Source organism: Neolamprologus multifasciatus, chromosome 16 (assembly GCF_963576455.1).
Source record: "Neolamprologus multifasciatus chromosome 16, fNeoMul1.2, whole genome shotgun sequence".
NCBI lineage: Eukaryota > Metazoa > Chordata > Actinopteri > Cichliformes > Cichlidae > Neolamprologus > Neolamprologus multifasciatus.
The window spans coordinates 10436071-10455305 of record NC_140454.1 but is presented as its reverse complement, the minus strand read 5'-3'; the positions used below and the strand labels follow the sequence as shown (position 1 = coordinate 10455305).

Here is a 19235-nt window from a genome sequence, read left to right as displayed (position 1 = left end):
TTACTACACAGCGTGTAAAGCAAACGGGTGACTGAGTGAAGTGCATGCAAACATTCACTGAATGATGCTACAGACCTTGCTGTCGTCAGTGGTGTTTGGCCTGTGTCTGCCTGGGCTGGGGGGTACAGACAAGCGCTTCTTGCCTTTCTCCTGCTGGAACAAATCCTGAAGTCTGAAAGTATGAAATCAGGATTAAAACCAAGTGCTGGTGTTGCTATGGTGACATGACATTTTTATTGCATGGATGATGTGATAAAGCACGTGTCACATATTCTCCGACTCTCACCTGCTGTTCCAGGACTGCAGCATCTCGCACAGACTCTGTTTCTTCACCACCAGCGACTCGATAACAGCCTGCAGCTGCTGAGGAGAATCTGAGCCGCACACCTGCAGTCGAACCTGAAGCTTTTCGATCCAGCTCCGCAGCTCTGCCTCTTCCATCTGCACATAAATACCAACATGAGCCAAGACACCCCCTGCAACAAGAGACACTGATGTGGGGAGAACCTACATCTTTCTGAGCGAAAAGGTCCTCCATCTTTTCTTCACGTGTCTTACTGAAGGTTTCAGTTTTCAGGGATGTGAGGCGGTCATCGATGGCCAAGTACACCTGTGTGACTCTGGGGGAGGGGGGGGGGGGGGGGGGGGGGGGGGGGGGCGATTTGCAGGTTACTGTAAACATGCTACTACACCCCTACCTCATGCACTGAGACCTTGTTCTTCCATGTTTAAGTAAGTAAAAACCGTAACAATCTAAAGGGTACCCTCCATAACAGTCATATCAATTATCTGAAGTTGAGGTATCAGATCTCATATCTGCAATTCTCTTAACATAACAGCTGTTACGTAGGATGTAGTGGTAGAAATACACTAATTTCTTTTGTGAAGCTCAGTCTGTGGTATTTACTTCTGCGTGAAGTCCTTCAGGTCCTGCTGCAGGTTGGTTTTGGATGGTCCCAGGTTCCTGATGAAGATCTTGGGCCGAGGAAGACAAATCTCCAACAACTTTATAGACGTGTAACTGAAGAAACAGGAAAAAACAGAGTCCCATATTTGAAACTGTTGTCATTAAAAGTGCTTTAAGACAAGTATTGTTGTGAACCATTTATACAAATACACTTTAACTTAAATGAATAGCCATGTGTAAATAATTATTACATTTAGGCCAAACTCCTTTTTATTATCATAGATATTATCAATAAATAGTTATGATGGAATTTGGTAATTATAAGGTAAGGATATGTACCTTACCTTATAATTAATAAGGTAAGGTACATAAATAGCTGGTGCTATTTATGTATTATGTGTTTATCAGAATTACTATTTCTACAAAGTAATCAAATCATGCAAACAAGCAAACAAACATTTATTGGGCCATGGAGTGTTGGAGGTGGATAACACAATTAACCTGTAAACTGGATTTAAAAGGGAGTGAACAACAAATTACTGAAATGTGCATTTTTGTGTGTCTGTGTACTTTAGTAGCTGTACTGTCTATCATGAGATGTGGTGTAATGTATATTATTGTCAAACGTGTGTGTTTCGTCATTGTTTTATTAAGAAACTCAATACTGGATGCCTGTGATCTTCAGGTCCTCAGAGGCCCTGCACGTCTGTGAACTCAGCTCACCATGTCATCCACAAATGCAACTCTATCATGCAATGAAGAAGCTAAACAGAAGCCAGAGCTCAAAGCTTGTTTCAAAATGACTCGGGAGAAAATGAAAACTGTTCTGGAGTCAGACAAATCCAAAAGGTAACCTGGAATTGGCAGCTTTCACATTGGTAAAGGTATATACGGGTTTTAGAGAGCAGGTCTTCTGCAGGGAATTGCTTGCATATTGCAGCAAGACAATAGTGAAATGCATACTGCATGTATTACAACAGTATAGTTTTGTAGTAAAGAGTCCGGGTGCTGAACTTGCTTGCCTGCAGTCCAGAACCTTCACCTACTGAAAACATTTGGCTCATCATGAAATGAAAAATAGGCAAAAGAAGGCTGCTGAGCAACTGTTCTCCTCAGTTACCAAACATTTAAGAACTGTTAAAAGAGGAGTGGATGTCAAACATGGCCCTGTCCCCACTTTTTTCAGACTTGTTGCTGACATCAAATTTAAAATGCAACATTTTCCCCGTGTAAACTTCGTGTAAACTGTGAATAAAATACAGGTTTTATGAGATTCATGAGATCATTGCATTCTGTTCTCTGACCCATTTGTTGTTTGACACTATAATGGCTATAATGCAGTAGTGTGAATGACTACCTGAAGGAAGCCACCATCTGGTTATATGAGAAGTACTGGTGGTAGTCTTTGTGGATGGAGTGCCCGCAGGGCTCTGCATTAGCCCGTCTGGAGTACTGGTGACCATAGAAGCGAAGTTCCAGGTATTTGGCAAAAGACATACACCACGAGTCATTGGAGAGAGGAACCACCGGTGTCACCTACAGACAGAGAGAAGAGAAGCATGGTGAGAAGACCAAGTCACCACTTTCATTCATTCCTTCATGCAAATAGTGGAATTTTCAGTGGCATCACATTTGGCAGAGTACACCTAAGATACAAACACAGCAGAGGACACTTTAAGCTGCTTTTGACTGATTAATTGCTTGACCATAGAAAACGAACACACACCATACAGTAAGGCCCCAGATGGTCTATCTGAACTGTTACTGACCTGCTTGCAGATTCGGCACCAGGAGTAGTTGAGAATTGTGTGCTGATAACCAGGCACAGGGGAGTCCAACTCCTTCAACACAATCTGCACACAGCCATTGCCGTGCACAAACCGACGGACGTGATGCACCATTGGAGTCTCACAGAACATGCTGGGGCACTGGTAGGATGGCCTGCAGGTGAGCATCCACACAAACACATTACAACATGTTCCAAGAATCCAACTTTTTAAATCTCATCTCATTAATCTAAGGCACGTCTTTGTTGTCGTACCTGAAACAATATCGTTCCAGGAAAACACCCAGAGAGAGGTCGTTCTTGCCATAAAACTCCATCGTGACAATCCTGTTGACAAACACAGGGCAGTGACTCCAGGTTCTCTCTTTTATTTCGGCTCATATTTACAGATTATCTCTGTATGACCGGTTTACCATGGGCTGACACAGGGGTTGGGTGCGTTGTTGGACTGAATAGATGAACTACTGAAAAGCACACACAACCTCTGATGGTTGATGGGATTCAGGCAGTCCAGCTGAGGATGAGTAAAGTAAAGAATAAGTTCAAACACCTCGATACACTTCTTAAATCAAAGCTGAGGAGTCCTGGCTCAGCAGTGCAACTAGGATGCAAAGGCACTTTCTACTAAAAGGTTCCCTTGGATGTGCTTTTGCACATTAGTTCAGCCGTTTCTAATACCCCTACAGACAGGCAGCTAAACACACGAACCAGTGACAGCGTCAAGCATAATGCTGAGCAATTTGTACTACAAATATACTATACGGTCAAAAGTACTGGGACACCTACACATGACGTCTACAGATGTTGCTCAGCCATGAAAACCCATGACATGAAGCGGTTTTGTGCTGATGTTAATGTCAGAAGCGGTTTGAAACACAGCTTTTACTTTTACAATGATGTCAGTGCTAAGTGACTCCATCTGTATCTTTATAGAGTCTGCCACTTCATGGCAGCGTTGCTTTGGTTCCTACTAGGGGTGCAACGATACACAAAATTCACGGTTCGGTTCGGTTCGATACTTTGGTGTCACGGTTCGATATTTTTTCGATACAAAAAAATGTTCATGCCTTTTTAATTTGTCATTTATTAAATTTTCACGGCACATTCTGCACCACATCTCTGTGCGTTCATCATTTGTTTGAAGCCAGCTCACCTCCTGCAACCACTTTTCCGAGAATATGCGCTTCTTTTGTGGTTCGGACTCCTTCTGACATTTCTTTGGAGGTGGAGGACCATCACAGTAATTGCTTAAAGGAGCTTCTTCGACATCTTTAAGAGTTCTAAACAAATGTCTGTTCTCCTCCTGAAAATCTTATGTACGCAAACAGGAGTTGCAACTTCTTATCTTGTGCGTATTTTTTATTTTGACAGCAAATGCGCACCTGCGGACCACTTATGTGCAGCCCTGGTTATTTAGCTCCTCATATTGCAGCCACAGAAATTCTTTTGTCCATGAAACCATAAAGCTGCACTTTCTTTTTGCCTTATAGTCCGATTTGTCATAACTTTTCCGTTTTGTGGTAAGCTTTTCTTTGGCTGTCACTTCTTCACTCTGACCTGTCTTATTTGGCTCAGCAGAACTAAAATATATATCCTGCTGGTTTTACACAGGCACTCACATAACGCTCAGCGATTCTCTGCACGATCAACCTCTCACATGTTTAAGCTTGCTGCGGGAGATTTCACTTGTCATGTTTGCATAGTAAGCTAACGATTAATAAGACGATGTCAGAGGAATTGGTGCCCAAATTATCGTCACTCACCAATCAGTACTGTCGCTCTCTATACACAGTTCACGCGATTGCAAAGTGAAAGCAAAAAACAAGCGCAAATTCAAACGCGATTTCAATATGTCACATATTGACAGTGGCTCACCGATGCCAATGACATAATTACCCAGCTACATTTCCGAAAGAATGCAAAAGCATTGACATATATTTTTCCTTCCTACGATAGGCCGATGGGCAGGGCAGAGATAGATTTTGGTAGCCCGACTGGAAAAATCGCCATCCCCGGGAGGTCGGGCTAGCGATTTTGCAGCCCTGTATCTGATTGAGGAATCACTCATCTTTGGAAAAGAGAGTTTATTACAGAGAAATGGCTCTTTCCAAAATAAAAGCTATACTATACGCTTCTTCTGGGCTATATTCTCGGCAGCATATTAAACATATCAGGTCCCCATAAGGAGAATCATGTGCTAACGGCTGTCTAAATGACTCGGGTAAAGTTTGTAGCATGCGTGCTTGTTGTTTTTGTCTGCTTCGACTTGTCTTTGCACTAGGATGATGTAGGTGTAAATGTGCAGTCATATTCGTTGTGTTCCCACTAGTGCTGTCAGCGTAAATCTCATTGAAATGACGTTAACGCCACAACACGGCAAATCTCCGTTAACGAGCTACCGTGGATCCCGTGGGGCTGGACGGCCAACACGTTAACGAGCTAACTGCGCTAACACACTAGTTCCCACTAATGTAATTGAGCATTGCTGGCACATCCAACATACTGTTTTACTTTAGTCCATGACACGCTTACCTTCAGGGTCATACGGCACATGAAAACCAAAATAGTTCCAAACGCCAGATCTGAATGAAGGTAGGGGAGGTTCAATTTGCCATGTTGCAAGGAGAGGTTAACTTCTGTCTCGCTAGCTTGCCCTGCACTCAGTGAATCTGCGTTCGACTACTCCGCCTAGGCTGCACTGTCGAGCACAGATCCACTGAGCGCTCAACACAGACAGCACCGTCAGAAGGAAAGTTGATAAAATAAATTAAAAATTTTGTATTGTTCATACATGTGCGTACCTAACCGAAAGCACTGTATCGAACGGTTCAATATCGATACGAGTATCGTTGCACCCCTAGTAAATACACATCACACAAGCATGCATCATTTATCAGAAGTTACAAATATATGGAGGCTAAACAAATAGTGTCTCACTGTGCTTGGCAGTGTCAGATTAAAACATTTTGATGGTTTGAAATTCTGTTCTGGTGAAGAATGATCGGCCTTGCGTTGCTCACCTTGGGGGCCCAGTTCATCTCGCTCTGTTTGCTCGGCCTCTCCTCTTCTCCTTCGCTCTTCGCTGATGGTTTGCCTGGTATATCAGGCCCCCGGCTCTGGCTACTGGCAGCAGCTGTGGCAGAGTTGAAGGGGTCATGGGTTTCTCTCTGCCGGATGCGACCCCCCTTTGCTCTGTAGTCCGCCAACATCTCGGCCAAATTCTGACTATTGCTCAGCTGCTCTACAATGCGGGTGCTGGTCAGACCGTGGCAAGGCAGGAACTCAATGGGCCTCGGCTGCACAACACCGTTGGTCTGTCCTCCAACCAGTGAGGAGGGGGCTGAGTCTTTAAGGAGCTGCCGTTTTCTGCGCACGTCCAGTTCCTTCAGGTCCTTGTTGAGGAGAGGAGAAAGGTAGACCTACAAGGCGTGGAAAAACTCAAATTAGTGGTCTGTGAATCAGGGAAAAATTCCGAAACAGCGCCAAAGTGCAAGCAGGCAACTAAGTAAACTAAGGTACCTGCTCAGGAAAGTAGTCCCTGCTGGGGCAGTGCATGCCAGCTGGTGTGAGAAGGAATGGTTCTTTAAATGTGATGAAGGGAGAAATGCACAGGATGACGTCCTTGAGCTCCTGCTTGAACACTGCAGAGATGGACTTCAGGCGGTCGTCAGATGAAGCCACCTGCTCTGCGACAAACATCCCCGTGTCATCCTGCAGGGGGTCTCTGAACAACTTAGGAGTTGGTGTCTCTGATCCATCACCATCCTCTAAACCTAACGACTCCTGCTTCAGCAGCGTTGCCTCTCCCCCCATATCCCCATCAGATGCTGCGATCAGCGTGTCGGAGCCCGTCATCTCTTGGTCTTCTTCCATGAGGAATGGAGGGGACAAAGAAAAGGGCGGTGCAGGAGGGCTGGAAAATGGAGAGGAGGTCCTCGTCTCTGCAGGAGCCTCATCCTTTCGGACAGATGGGGTAGGTGATTTTGGGTTCAATTTGTCTTGGAGAGCTTCTATGTCTCCATTTTTAGATGAAGAGTCTAAGGGAAGCCCTTCATTCTCAGTCTGTGCTGCAGATGCAGAATCTTCACTTCCTGCAGTTTTCTCTGGGCTCTCTTCATTGTTCTCGCTCCCTGGCCTCTCTCCATCTGCCTCTTCCTCTGAAGCAGCGGCGCCTTCCAGCAGACAGGGGAACGAAGTGCTTTGTGCCAAGCTTGGCGGCATGGCGAACTCATCCATGAGGAACGAGATCTCCAGCTGGGAGTGGTAGGCCACGCATACCATCAGCATGATGATCTCCTTCACCCTGGCCAGCTCGTACTCTGAAGCACCACGTAGTTTTATGGAGCATCCAAGATGAGGAGGGCAGCCCTCAAAGAACATCAATGTCTTCACCTCACCTGGAAGGACAAAGAGAAAGAATGACAGCGTGCCCTATCATTGCAGCAGGGTCCACTGAGAGGAGTGTGTGCTTCTTACTGTTTGCCAGTATAAAGGGCTGCATGTAGAACTTGTGGCAGGTCCCCAGACGAGGTTTGGTGAGGAGCTGGTCCATGGACATTACCAGGTCTCCCTGAGTCATATGACTCACTCTGTCCAAAACTTGCTAAAAAGGAGGGGAAAAAATGAACACTTGAGCAAAGACATCTCCTCAAAGACATTTCTAGCAGGTCCATTAGATGATGATGATGTTCCAGACCAAGCTTTGTTTCTTTAAAATGTATGAATCAGAGTAAAAGAGCATACACACAAGAAAAGTCAAGAAGCAATGAGGTGACCACGTACATTATACACTAGCAATGTGAAGTGAGAGGACAACAAGTTACACTAATCCCAACACTGAGGCAGGAGACTGATCAGACCACCAACTTGAGCAAAGAAAACCAATGAGCTGTGGTAAATACATTGGAGGGTTTCCTATACACGTGAAATGCCACAAATATTAAGTACAAAGCTGACGACGCTGACGAACGCCATAAGGAGAAGGCGTTTATTCTTTCCTGTTATTAGTAGACACTTCAATTGTTTCATCTCACAGCACAGACTTTTTACTAAAGATGGAGAAAGATGAGTCTCAAAAGCTAAGAAAAAGACAGTAGAGGGTAATTTCTCTGGTTGCAAAGAGAAATCCGGTTATACCGACGTCTATGAGAAAATGACCCTTCGGCTCCTTTGATCTATGACCTCGGTAAACACTTTCCGCTTAGAGTACAGGAAGACGGGATACATGGCATTCTTTGGGGCTGTCCCACCTTGTGATTGACAAGTTATGTGTTACATTGCCAACGTTTACATGGTCACAGGCATCTCCCTCTCAGATCCAGTGTCACCAAGTGCTGGATCACAGAGGTCATGTGATTAATGGGGTTTTGCATCATCGTAGGGTCTTTACCTTACAATATAAAGCAGCTCAAGGCGACTGTTGTTGTGATTTGGTCAGTCGTCATGACTACATCCATTTTTTACATGCAGATTACATCTCAAAGTTTAACTTAGTGCCCACCTAAGTGCATCACAGTAGGGCTGGGTATCGTCACTGATTTCTAGAATCGATTCAATTCCAATTCACAAGGTCCCGAATCGATTCGATTCACGATTCAATTTAATTCGATTCAATTCGATTCGATTCGATTCGATTCAATTTGATTTGAATCTGGGAAATTTTGACAGTCAGAAATATTATAATTCAGATCAGTACATTTACATATTTTTGTATCTATAAAAAGGAAGCTGACACATGCAAGACTTTATCAAAGGTGTGAGCATCACAGCAGATGCCTTTGTGTCAAAGTAGCTGAGGATAAAACACAGAAAAACATGAAGGTGGTTTTCCTGGCCTGGGATTTTATACAAATATTCTGCAGTACATCAAAAACGAAAGAAAACCGTTAATCAACACATGAACATTACCTCTGAAGTTACAGCGGTTTTATTAGAGACACGGCTAAGCGTTTTGCATTTTGCATAATTTTAAAAAGTTTATATTTGTTCAGAAGCCTGTTGAACGGCAGAAATTAGGTTTTCTTTTCGGAAGTATATAAAACGAAAAAAAACCAAAACGTTGGCCGACAGCGCTGTAAACAACGGTAGACTTGTGTGTAACAAGCAAGCGAATAATCAAGAAAACATATTTTTAGACGGGAAACTGTTCTTGAAGTATAGAGAGAGAGAGAGCGAGAGAGAGAGAGAGCGAGAGAGAGAGAGCGAGAGAGAGAGCGAGAGAGAGAGAGAGAGAGCGAGAGAGAGAGAGAGAGCGAGAGAGAGAGAGAGAGAGCGAGAGAGAGAGAGAGCTGTGCATCGTGGTTGAAGCAAAACAGTAAAAGTAAGAGTGAATTCATGACGATGTTTATGTGAAGCGTAGTTTGGATCTTCTTTTGCTGCTGGTTCGGTCAATATTGTTTGGAGAGACATCAAACTAACAGCTTTAGAATCAGCGCATAAAGGGCATAAACACAAAGCGCGGACCCGCGGATCAGAATCAGCGAGCTGTCAGCTTTCAGCCCCGACCGTGAGAAAGGCGACATCTAACTGATTCTGATCTGCGGGTCGCGCTGTGTGTTTAAGTCTTTGTGCAGAATCCGTGTTCCTGCTCTCATTTACTGTCTTAGCTGTTTGGTGGTTGTTGAAATTTTGTGATCTTTCACCTGAGATTCTGATATTTTGGGCAAAATACATTTATATTAAAAAATCGATTCAGGATTTTAATGAATCGATTTTACGTTATCCGAGCCAGAATCGATTTTAATCGATAAATCGATTATAAAAACCCACCCCTACATCACAGTGATTTATTTATTTCAGACCTGCATGTCCAGCACCTTTCCACAACATTTATCAAGGCAGGATGTGATGCCTCTACCAATCTGCTGTGATTTTGGCTGCACTCAAAACCCAAAACTGTGATAAAAATGAGCAGGTGACAGAAATTTTATAATCTTACCAATTGAAAGAATTTTATTTCTCGGTGTATTAAATGTGCATACAACATGTTATATGAATACTTTTTTCTCAGTTCACCATTAATGCCACTGTGACAGTGCTGCAAAAGAAACTATTACTGAAACTGTTGTTGGTAAAGGTAAAACTAGAGAAAGTAAACTATATATTTTGAGTGGAACACTGACGTTAAACTGACCGGTTTGACGTTGATGACCAGTGTGATGCCATGCTCTAACAGCATGTCTTGAGCAATACGAGAAACAGTCTTCTCCACCAACACCAGGTTTGGACGGACATCCACGATGCGCTGCACATAGTTCTTCAAAAACTCTCGCTCCTGAGGTGGAGACAAAGAAAGCTTCTTTCAGAAAAGCACAGAAAAGGCTCGTTTCCTCTGCTGTTTCACTGCTGGAGTGACTCACTTGTAGGACGATGGGGTCAATGGAGGTAAACTTGGTCTCCTCTCTGTACAAGTACTCTATGGAACACTTGAGCATCAGGATCCTGGGGTTCTTGATGTAGGGGTTCATCTGGTTGCAGGTCAGACGGATTAGTTTACTTTCAGCTATTCTTTACATATTTCATTCAACAACTGGTACATTCCTTTACTGTATTTCTTGATATAACTGCAGATTCATATGATGACAATAGTTGACCCTACCTTCTTGTGGGCGATGTTTTTTGTGCACACAAAGCCATTTACGACCATTGAGTCAAACTTCTTGCCTCCAGGAATCTGAACCACAAATAAAGATTCAGTTATAACTGAATGTAACTCAGCTACTCATAAAACTGACTATACTGTTTATGTAGTTAATTAGACTAAATATGAATACAGTGGTTGCGGCTACAGTTTGGCTTCAACCTTCTTGATGTGGACCAGCTGCCGGATGTCCATGTCGTCATCGCAGTTGCGAACGTCGGGCCGCACCGTCTGCACGACCTGCCGGACCACGGGTACGATGATATCCCGCCAGGACAGAGATAGCGACTCGCTATAGAGCAGCTGCTGCAGCAGCGCCATCATGTGGCTGTGGTTGGCTGAACTAAACAGACAGGCAGGTGGTTAGAAACCTTCTACCATGTAGAAATGCCAGCAGCTTACCTTCTAAGTTACTGTCATCTTCAAAGCATTTTTTTGAGCTCTTTACCTCATTTTTACCGAATTCTTCTCTTTATTTTGGTTATATTTAGTATTAACTTCACAGCTGTGTTTACGGTTTTGGCTGTTGTAGCACAATGTCAACTATGGCGACAGTTAAATTATATCCACCCATCTTCTTCTGCTTATCTGGGGCCCGGTCGTGGGGGCAGCACCCCAAGCAGAGAAGCCCAGACCTCCTTCTCCCCGGCTGCCTCCTAGAGATGAGATTCTGAGACCTCCTAAGTTAAAGCCTTCTGCAACTTGGCTACACCTAGAAATTATAACCATCAAAATTACAAACAGAATTGGTGACAAAGGCTGGAATCCATCACCCACCTGAAAGTCTGACTTATTGCCGACTACTGTGATCCCCGAACAGTTGGAACACACCCTCCGGTCCCCCTTCTTAAACACGGGAACCACCACCCCAGTCTCTGCCAATCCAGAGGTACTGCCCCTGATGTATACACAACATTGTAGAGGCATATAAACCAAGACAGCCCTACTACATCCAGAGCCTTCAGGAACTCAGGGCGAACCTCATCCACACCAGGGGCCCTGCCAAAAAAGGAGTTGTTTAACTGCCTCAGTGACCTCGTCCCCAGAGATAGACGAGTTCTCCTCATTGTCCCCAGACTTTGGAAGACATGCCAGTGGAGGTCCTCGAAGCTTTCCTTCCACCGCCCAACAATGTTCTCAGTCTAAGTCAGCAGCATTTCTCCTCCTGAGTCACCTAACGATTTGCCAGAATCTCATCAAGGCAGTCCGAAAGTCTTTTTCCATGGCCTCCCCGAACTCCTCCCACGCCCGAGTTTTGGATTCAGTCACTGCCTGAGCTGCGTTCTGCTTGGCTGTCTACAGTCCCACAGGCTAACCAAGCCCGATAGGACTCCTTCTTCAGCTTGGTGGCTCCCTTCACCTCTGGTGTCCACCATTTAGTTCAGGGAATACCACCACGACAGGCACCAACCACCTTGCGGCCCAAGCTCCGTGCAGGGGCTTCGACAATGGAGGTGCAGAACATGGTCTATTGGGACTCAATGTCCCCAATCTTCCTCGAAAAGCTGTTGAAGTTCTGCCGATCTCTCCGACCGGGGGCCTCTGCCAGGCATTCCCAGCACACTCTCACTATACGTTTAGCATCCACCTGATCCAACTCACCACCAGGTGGCGATCAGTTGACAGCTCAGCCCCTCTCTTTACCAGAACATATGGCCGCAGGTCTGGTCATCGACAAAATCGATCATCGACCTGCAGGCTAGGGTGTCCTGGTGCTATGTCCACTTATGGACACCCTTAGGTTCAAACATGGTGTCCTAAATTACATCTGATTTAATTTGATACACTTGTGTTTTTGTTTATATTTATTTATCTATTTGTACCTCTTCTTGTGGGTTAATATTATATGTCTATATCTATTACATACCAGTATCAAAGGACTATTCTATAGCAAGTAAAGAGTGAATGCAAACTGGTAGTTTGTGGTTTGCAGCCCTAGTTTTGACACTATTGCTCTATAATCATAGTGGTGCCACATCCACTCACAGCAGCCTCTCCATGGCCTTCTTCTCCCCGTTTTCCTCTCTGAGCTGATCCAAAGAGCTGTGGTGCCAACCCAGCGGGGTGAACATCATCTCTTTAGCCTTTTCCTCCACACGACGGTTGAACAGAGACTCTGTGGCAAGAATTGAAGAAGTTTGCTTACCTAGTCAGATATGCCAGTGAGTTACTAATTAAATCAGTGAGGATCTGCAGAGTTCGTACCTTTAATGAATGCATCAGTTATGACAATGTTCTGCACTCCATCCTCGGACAAAAGAAATTCTGTTTAAAAAACAAAAAGAAAGTGTTATTTTTAAACACTTCCAAGCATTTCCTTTTGTTAAAAAAAATCTAAAAAACAGGAAATGAAATCCATCAGCAAAAAAACTGAGACAGCACGTGGAATTACCTGCATGTTATCTGCACTTCTGTGGAAGAAAACAGGCCCTGCTTCTACCACAGACCCAGCATAAATACTTTGTTTCACAAAACAATTTCATTGCAGAGACTGTCGCAGGGCTAACACAAAGAGACAGACAACCATTCACACTCATATTCACACCTATGGCCAATTTACAAACTCCTAATGACAGACGAAGTCACTGTGGCCAAGGATCCTCACGTACAGGTGAATATTTACCTTTCTGCTCAGCAGCAGGAGGCACGTGTGGATATTTGGACTGCTTCTTAACATGAAAGTTGACATTGTTTTGCTCCATGTTAAGGTTTATAGAGGCGGCTGAGTCACTATCCACCACAGAATGGGAACTGCTAACTGACGTCCTCTTGCTGGGGCTGGCAGAGTCTAGATGCATGCATACACACACACACACACAGATTGGAATGCAGAGAATCAATATGAAGGTAAATACGGTGTAAAATGTGAGAGCTTGTAGATGACATGTGTCAATTAAAAAATTAGTAGAAATACAAAAATCTCCCACAGTTTGCAACATATTTACATTCATTAAAACCAAACCCCATGCAAAGAGGCTTCAGTTGCAAAGATAAAACACTGAATAAAGTGTCACACAGATACGTACTGGGCATGGCGTACTCAGTCTCATCTGCAAGCTGCTCTGTGTCGCTGTCATCAAATTTGATGTCTTTAAACCAAGATGGCTCTGAATGTCCCTCCAGGGAGTTGACACTATCGCTGTCTGGAGATGGGGTTTCTGAGAACTCTGTGCTCTAAAGATCAAACAGCGTGACGTCAAAGTCTGCACATTAACCTGCACTGAAATAATCAGTGGTATGACCCCCTTGAGCAATCAAGCCCACCCCATTGAATCAATATAACTGCTGCAATGAGTCTATGCGGATTACAGCAAATGTAAAACAACTTAGACGGTATCCTAAAATATTTCTGTAATTCGGCTTTCCCTCACTATCTGCAGGCTTTGCGTATCAGCAGGAAGCAGCTCTCACCTGAAGAGGTCGGTAGAGAGCATACTCGTCCCTGAACAGCTGGTCGTGGTGTGTGACGCAGTCGATCCAGCGACCATCTACTAATGCCTGGCCTATTGCAATAGCCTGTGCCCTGCAGCATGGAAAAACCAGAGTAAAACATGAGTGAGAGCAGCTTTTAACGTGTTAATATATTTTTATCAAAGCAGGGGAAGTCAGTCAACCGTTCATGCATGTACACATAAAAAGTCATTTACCAAACTATTAGAAACTTTTAGAAAAATTCCTAATCATGTGCATGCAGATGCAGATGCCAAAGACCTGTCCAACGATGTTTATGAAACACACACCTTTAACGCACTAGAAGAAAATAAGCATTGTTGTTTCTCCAGGGCAGGGGTGTCCAACTCCAGGCCTCAAGGGCCGGTGTCCTGCAGGTTTTAGATGTGTCCTTGATCCAACACAGCTGATTTAGATGGCTAAATGACCTCCTCAACATGTCTTGAAGTTCTCCAGAGGCCTGGTAATGGACTAATCATTTGATTCAGGTGTGTCTACCCAGGGTGAGATCTAAAACCTGCAGGACACCGGCCCAGGAGGCCTCGAGTTCCTCAGCCCTGCTCCAATGCAATCGTACCTGGTGGAGATGGTTCCATTTCTCAGCAGCCAGTTGACAAGCTCCTTTCCCACAATGCAGTTTGGGTAAGTCCTGAGCCAGTATCTGTGGTCCTGAAACTCCATTCCTGTGCTATTGTGGCAGATTTTCTTCCACAGATCCTTCAGCTGAGAGGAATCCTACAAGACATGTTGTACTGGTTGGCATCACTCAGATGGTGTTACAACAACAAGGAACCGTGAACCATGAAATCAGAAGAAGAGAAAGGAAAAATCAGCTACCAGCAGGATCTTTCGCTCCTCCTCACTGTGGTCCAGCTTGGTGCCGCTCTTGGTCCCTGACATGGATCGACTGGTTGGCGGGCTGACTGAGCTGTCGTAGGAAGGCACCATAGAGGATACAGAGCGATCCAGCGTCATGGTGGTCACACTGGCAGATCTGAGAGGAACAGGAACCACTCACATTCATGGCTTCTAGCTATTTAAACTGTACAGATGTTTTTACCCAAGGTTGTTCTGGACTGAGACACAAATAAGCTGAAAAGCTGAGCTCAATAATCTTTCTTTATAAACTTCTACTGCTAAGAACAGAAGATACAATTAACTGTGTTGCCTCTGGAAAATTACTTCTCTGGTCATGATCGCAATATTTCATGTTGCAGTGAGTGGAAACACTCAGGCAAACTGGTGACGGTTATCAAAAATAATTCCTGTCTTATTTAGAAACACTGACTTCCTGAAATCACTCTGAGTCAGTCTGCACCGACGAGCCCAACTTCAGTCGCAACAGACGACTCAATTCAACTGCTTGCATTCTAGTAATACTCGTATAGGTTGCTGAGCACATGTGTCTTTTTGCAGTTCAGCTGCTGTCCTGCAGCAACGTCACTATTGGTGGAGAAAATTTGATTTCAAATCTTGGAGGTTCTGGCAGGACTCTGAACGCAGCTCGTGTGGATTTATGTTTAGTGTGAATTTATGTGCATGTATGTGGCAAAAGATTTGCAATAGACAGAAATATTACTATGATTTTCACCAGTGTATTACAATTGTTACCACAAACAAATGCACGGAATTACCAAATTAACTCAATTCAATCTCAAACTGACAGCAGTCTGACTCGGACTTATTGATATTTTATTGTCCTCTTGATGCACCAAAGTTTCTTTGAAGACAGCAGCTGTCTCAGAGTGGTCGCAGCCCTGATCCTTGGCTTCAAAGCAACCATTTAAAAAGCAACAAGATCACAAGCTCTTCGCACTCAGTCACAGCAATTCTGTTTGTGCCACAGTCTACAATAACCGTTTCCCCCAGTGTGGCTGCAGCTTTGGAAAATCCAGTCCTAGAACTCAATTTCCATTAGATGACCTTACTAAATGAAGACTGAACGATAATAACAAAAATAACAGTAACAAATGGAGACAGAGAAATATAGGAATGAAGTAGGAAACAGAATTATTCGATGTGGCAATGATCTGGATAGCTTGTTGTTTTTGGATAAAGATTGAGGTGATCTAAAAAAAACTTCAGATCCTGCTGGCATGAAGAAAACACGGAGAAAACCAAAATTCCTCTTTACCTGTGCGGAACGAGGCTGGAACACACTGTGCATAATGTAATTTGTACAAGCAAACAAAAAGCAGCGACTGACCTCTTCCTCACAGGTGATTTTCCTACGTCTTCCTGCAGTGTGGTCAGCCTTGAAGTGAGGCCGCTGTTCTGAGGCTCCTGATGAATCATACTAACAACACACAAACTTGGATTTAGACTCTTCCTGCAGTCCTTGCATTTCCTTTCTGTTCTTCGCCCACATTTATGATCAGTAGATTTCAGAATGCAGAAGACTATTTTCTTTACAGAGCTAGAAAGCATTAGCCTCTGCTAACTGACCGCTAAAGCTGAGACACATGTGGAAAAAAAGAAGAAACGAAAAGAAAAAGAATGAAACAAACAGCAAGACTCACGTCTTTCTCATCCCAATAGGAGTTTTTCTATGCCAGAAGAGAGAGAGAGAGAGAGAGAGAGAGGAAACAGATTTTCTTTGAAGGAAGTTGACAGAGAAAAAGCAGGGGAGCACACAGACTTAAAACTGCAACCAAACAAGCACAAGTTGTAAAATGCACATATGCTTGGAGAAAGTTTGAAACAGATAAGTCTTTGAAGACTCATTTAACAATTTGTCTGTTCTGTCTGTGCACGGTAAAGATATCTTTAAAAAAAAAAAAAGAAGATCGTCAACCATTTTTCAAAAGGAAAGTTGAGATTAGTTATGCTTTAAGCAGATTCTTAAATAATTAGAATCACATGTTAAAGGCATGTGTAACATGATTCAGCTTGATGGGTCTTAACCAAGCACATAGTACAAAACCTACAAACTTCACACTGAAGCAGAAAATCCAGCAAGGAAAAGATGAACAGACATCAAACAGCATGATTCCACTAAGAGACGGACCCTTCATGACAGACTTTAGTGAACAGGAAGAAGTATGACGGCTGGAGGTGCAGATTGCCATTGTAGGGTCTTTACTTGACAATATAAAGTGTCTTGAGGCGACTGTTGTTGTGATTTGGTGCTATATAAATAAAACTGAATTGGATTGAAGCATCTCCTCTGACAGGGCCTTGTCGGTGAGCTGGGGGAGCTGCGCCCTCAATAGATACATCTGTTGCTGCAGGTGGTTAAGCATCATCACTCTCAGCCACACTGCTCTCTTCTAACCAGGGTTGGGTCATTATGTCCATACTGACCACTATTATTCCCCTGAATCTCCTGCTTTGATAGCAGGTTTCTTCTAATGAGCTACCAGGTACTTCATAGTCATTACAGACTTGTTCTCATTCATAGTTACTACATGTGCCAGCCAGGTCTCTGAGTTGGCTGGCATAGTAGCATTCCAACACTTCCATGTTCCCATGTCCATGTAAGCCTTGTTCCAGAAGCCCGTGTCTGATCAGAGCAGCATTAAAAACAGGTGTCACATGACTGCCCAGTCTGATTGTCTGAGCAGTGCGTGTCTCTTCTTTTATGTCCCTGTGAGTACTCAAACTTTACAACATGAAATATTTTTATAGGAGTGGTCAGGAAAAGACAGGAGGACAACAGTTCAGAGCTGATAGTGAAGGAATCATGCAGAAAGCCTATATTCTACCTGTGTTTGTTCAAACTCAACTGGAAATCATTCAAACATAAGTGCCAGAAATCAGGTTTTACATACAGCATATTACAAGCTCAGTTCCATCTGGGTATGTAAATTGAAATTTCTCAGATATAACTTGCCACCAAGTGTGCATTTGTGTCACCTCTGCCAGGTCAGGTCCTCCTCAAGGAAGATGTTCCTGCTGGACTTGCGCCCACCCAATGGCGTCCGTGGTTCACTGGGCTCCAGCACACACACAGAGGAGGGAGAGTCAGACAAGGCGCTCAGATCCTCGCCGATAGAGCCCGAGTCAGCTGAGTGAGCGTAGTTTAATGCTAATTTACGGCAGTATGTACACGCCCGCAGGTCTCCTGGCAACACAGAGAGGCAGACCAAGACAGGAAGAGGCGTAAAGAAGGAAAGAGTGACAGTTAATAGAAATGGGAGGAATTATTCTCACAAAGGTGTCACGAGTGCTTCCACCAAGGTTATTTATCTACTCATGAAAACAATCCTATTTACAGAGAAGTATCGCCCAATGACATCATTAAATATAATTTTCTTGTGTAGATTTGCTGATAACAGTCAACGAGACAGATATCAGCCAGGATTCAGGTTAAACATCAGTGCGTTCCTTAACACAAGAGAACTGTGTGACCAACATTGGGTGAAGCAAAGTATTGAAAATGACATTATTGTGACACAATTCAGAAAAAATGACACCGACTCTAGTCGGTTTTTAACATTAATGTAGGATGATGTAAAATGACAATGCAAGATATTCTGGTGGATTACAAACAGTTTTCTGATACATTCGTAACCAAGTGATATCTGGACCCTACCTGTGTAGCCCATGAACTTTCCGGGAATTTCCTGGTTGCAGCAGCGGCTGCAGAAGATCTGCCCACACAGCCTGCAGTGATGTCTGCGGCGAAAGGTGGTAAACTTCTCGTTGCAGTCATAGCACTCCTTACACTGGCTATCTGGCATCCAGTACTGCTTCAGATCGCTGTCCTGAAGGGGGACAACATCACAGCATGCTGCTTTCATCCACAGAGACGTATGGGTGATATGACCTTAAGATGACATCACGATAGATCAAGGAAATTGGCAAGAACCACATTTTTGATAATATAGGGAAAAATTGAGTTCCTAATTCACTTCCCAATTCTCTATTGAAAAAAGGTCCCAGCAACATTCTCATTCAATAAAAGAACTAGATGTTACAATCCCAGAAAGTACATTGCTTCAAAGGAGAAAGTCTTGAGGGATGGCTGCCCGGAAGCTTTACCACCATTGTATAGTGCAATGGTAGTAAGTAAAAATACAGCAGCATTATGCAGCAGTATAAGTACAAAATTACTACTGAACACTGTAGTTCAATAATAACTAAAATAAGCTAACCTTGTCTTCAGGAGCTGCGCAAGATTGTGACATAATGTCGTATCTTGGGCCCTGCTTTCCCACCATGTAACTGCAGTCATTTCCATCCAGTGTTTGGTCATACTACCAAGTGCTTCAGTGACATCATTTGTAGTACTGTGCTCTGTTTTATGTACACCAGGGTTATGTTATTGTTGTGCACACTGGAGAAGATAAATGCATGGCATCGCTACAACAAAAATTTTGCAATATGCTGTTTTTGCATCGGGTAAAGATGCTTACTGTATTATTGAGGATGATATGGCACAGCCCTAGAGAGGTATTGCATGGCTTGGGCCATATTTATGACATTGTTGATTAAAAACAGACAAACTCAGT

At 43.7% G+C, this 19235-nt stretch overlaps 1 protein-coding gene across 7 annotated transcripts in view; it reads right to left on the bottom strand.

The window, feature by feature from the left end:
- Nucleotides 1–19235, bottom strand: part of pikfyve (phosphoinositide kinase, FYVE finger containing) — a 36088-nt gene that overhangs the window by 8735 nt on the left and 8118 nt on the right. For 3 of the 7 annotated variants that reach the window (XM_085134905.1, XM_085134901.1, XM_085134906.1), the window contains exons 5-30: nt 18317–18488; nt 17638–17845; nt 16302–16328; nt 15989–16078; nt 14620–14776; nt 14360–14517; nt 13744–13855; nt 13359–13506; nt 12956–13120; nt 12538–12597; nt 12319–12448; nt 10495–10675; nt 10291–10365; nt 10052–10159; nt 9826–9966; nt 7170–7296; nt 6213–7090; nt 5705–6112; nt 3107–3207; nt 2949–3020; nt 2677–2848; nt 2265–2443; nt 908–1021; nt 512–620; nt 287–441; nt 76–172 (exon numbers count right to left, since the gene is read on the bottom strand). In XM_085134905.1, coding sequence (XP_084991031.1) covers nt 76–172; nt 287–441; nt 512–620; nt 908–1021; nt 2265–2443; nt 2677–2848; nt 2949–3020; nt 3107–3207; nt 5705–6112; nt 6213–7090; nt 7170–7296; nt 9826–9966; nt 10052–10159; nt 10291–10365; nt 10495–10675; nt 12319–12448; nt 12538–12597; nt 12956–13120; nt 13359–13506; nt 13744–13855; nt 14360–14517; nt 14620–14776; nt 15989–16078; nt 16302–16328; nt 17638–17845; nt 18317–18488 — 4344 coding nt within the window. The remainder of the gene's footprint in view (nt 1–75; nt 173–286; nt 442–511; nt 621–907; nt 1022–2264; nt 2444–2676; nt 2849–2948; nt 3021–3106; nt 3208–5704; nt 6113–6212; nt 7091–7169; nt 7297–9825; nt 9967–10051; nt 10160–10290; nt 10366–10494; nt 10676–12318; nt 12449–12537; nt 12598–12955; nt 13121–13358; nt 13507–13743; nt 13856–14359; nt 14518–14619; nt 14777–15988; nt 16079–16301; nt 16329–17637; nt 17846–18316; nt 18489–19235) is intronic. The other 4 variants (XM_085134902.1, XM_085134907.1, XM_085134903.1 and 1 more) reach the window with 4 other exon arrangements.